This window comes from Pteropus vampyrus, unplaced genomic scaffold, assembly GCF_000151845.1.
Source record: "Pteropus vampyrus isolate Shadow unplaced genomic scaffold, Pvam_2.0 Scaffold400, whole genome shotgun sequence".
In the NCBI taxonomy this organism is placed as follows: Eukaryota; Metazoa; Chordata; class Mammalia; order Chiroptera; family Pteropodidae; genus Pteropus; species Pteropus vampyrus.
This window is the reverse complement of record NW_011889181.1, coordinates 102158-103744: the sequence shown is the minus strand read 5'-3', so window position 1 is coordinate 103744 and position 1587 is coordinate 102158. Positions and strand designations below refer to the sequence as shown.

Below are 1587 nucleotides of genomic sequence, written 5' to 3'. Positions count from 1 at the left end.
TTTTTTTTAATGATTCAACACATCATAGCAACTTACGATACTAAAGGAAGACAACATATAAAAGAGGGAAGAGAAAAGGTAGTGACTAAAGGAAGCGATGAGAGAAGAGATGTATACTTCAACCAAGCTGCCTCATCAAAGGACTTGCTTTGCCCATGCTCTAAGGCAAGGTTCGTGATTTCTTGGTTGGAGACTCAGGGGTCCTGAGTGTCTTTCCTGACCTGCTTTTCTCATCTCTCTACTTTTCTCATGGGCAATAATGACAAAGCAGTATAGTAAAGCAATAATGACAAAGCAGTATAGTAAATGTCTCTCATCTAGGGACGGGTGGAGCGAGGCGGGTCTTCCTTGCTTTTCTAAGTTTCCAAAGGACTAACAAGACCTGGGTGAAAAAAGTAGAGAAGGCACCATTGTTCCCCCATCACCTCTAGAAGGAATGGCGAGCCTTCTCATTTCTTTGAGCATGGGGAGCTTTATTTAGTTTTCTCTCTGAGGTCCTTCGGCATCTCCTGCCCCACCCAAAGAGAGCAAGCACACCAGTGGAAATCCCCTGAGCAAACTAGCACATGCTGTATCAAAATATTGTGTCTTGGCTTTGTTCTTTTACATCTTCACAACTAAAGGAAAGAGATACAATCAAAATGATCGTCCACTTAAATGATAAACAAGAGCATTTAAAGAGACATGACCCAATTACTACCCACCGAGTGACAATCTGTGAACAAGTCATGAGCTCTGTGTTGGTGATAGATATAATTTGTGATTTTTCCTTGAACACTTATTTCACTTAGTTCATGAAAATTTGTAATTATAGATTTCTTGAAAGGTTATTTAGCTCAATGCACCAAACATGCTAAGTTTTGTGAATCAGGCTTCTGATTTTCTAACCAAGCTTTATTATCTGATGCACCAAATTGCACTCTTTTGTTTGTTTGTCTGTTTGGAAGATGTTTGAAAATTCCAAAAGAAGGCCTCAACAGATTAAGAAGAAAGATAAAGAAGAGCAAGAAACCAACCTGTTCAATTGTCTTCTTGCTCTGGAAATGTCCCTTGAGTTTACAGTCCAGAAGGTGATATTATACACAGGGCACCCCATCTCTGTCACTAGATCTGCCTCAGCTTTGAATAGGGGTTCCCAGAGACTGAGACAAATGCCCCACCTCCTCTTTTCTCATTTTATGACATCATCACATAACCATAATGATGAGACAAGCTAACTCAAGTAGAGTTCAAACTCTCTGTTTTATGGTCTAGGGGATGTTGTTTATCTTCATTGATTTAGCCACTTTTACAGGCCCATGGGACCAATTCTACCCACGACAGAGAATCAAACAGAACCTTGTAACTTACTGTCCACTCAGCATCTCTGTCCTCATTATCTTATAATCACAGTCTTGTAGCTTTTTTTCCAAAAGAGAACCCCTGCGAATCAAGAGAATGGAGTTTTGTGGCCTAAATTCAGGTTAGATTAGTCACCTAATGAGCAAAAGTGTGTCCTTCAGGAGACATTTCTGTCTGTTAATAACAGGACTGCTCTCAACCTGTGCCTGTAAACACTAATAACGGCTTAAAGACAAAAATCCAACA

The 1587-nt window shown here is 40.0% G+C and overlaps 1 protein-coding gene across 1 annotated transcript in view; it reads left to right on the top strand.

Annotated features, from left to right (window-relative positions):
* Positions 1-1587, top strand: part of IL7R (interleukin 7 receptor) — an 82256-nt gene that overhangs the window by 44372 nt on the left and 36297 nt on the right. Inside the window, exons 5-6 of the mRNA XM_023523670.1 lie at positions 948-1070; positions 1393-1462. Coding sequence (XP_023379438.1) covers positions 948-1070; positions 1393-1462 — 193 coding nt within the window. The remainder of the gene's footprint in view (positions 1-947; positions 1071-1392; positions 1463-1587) is intronic.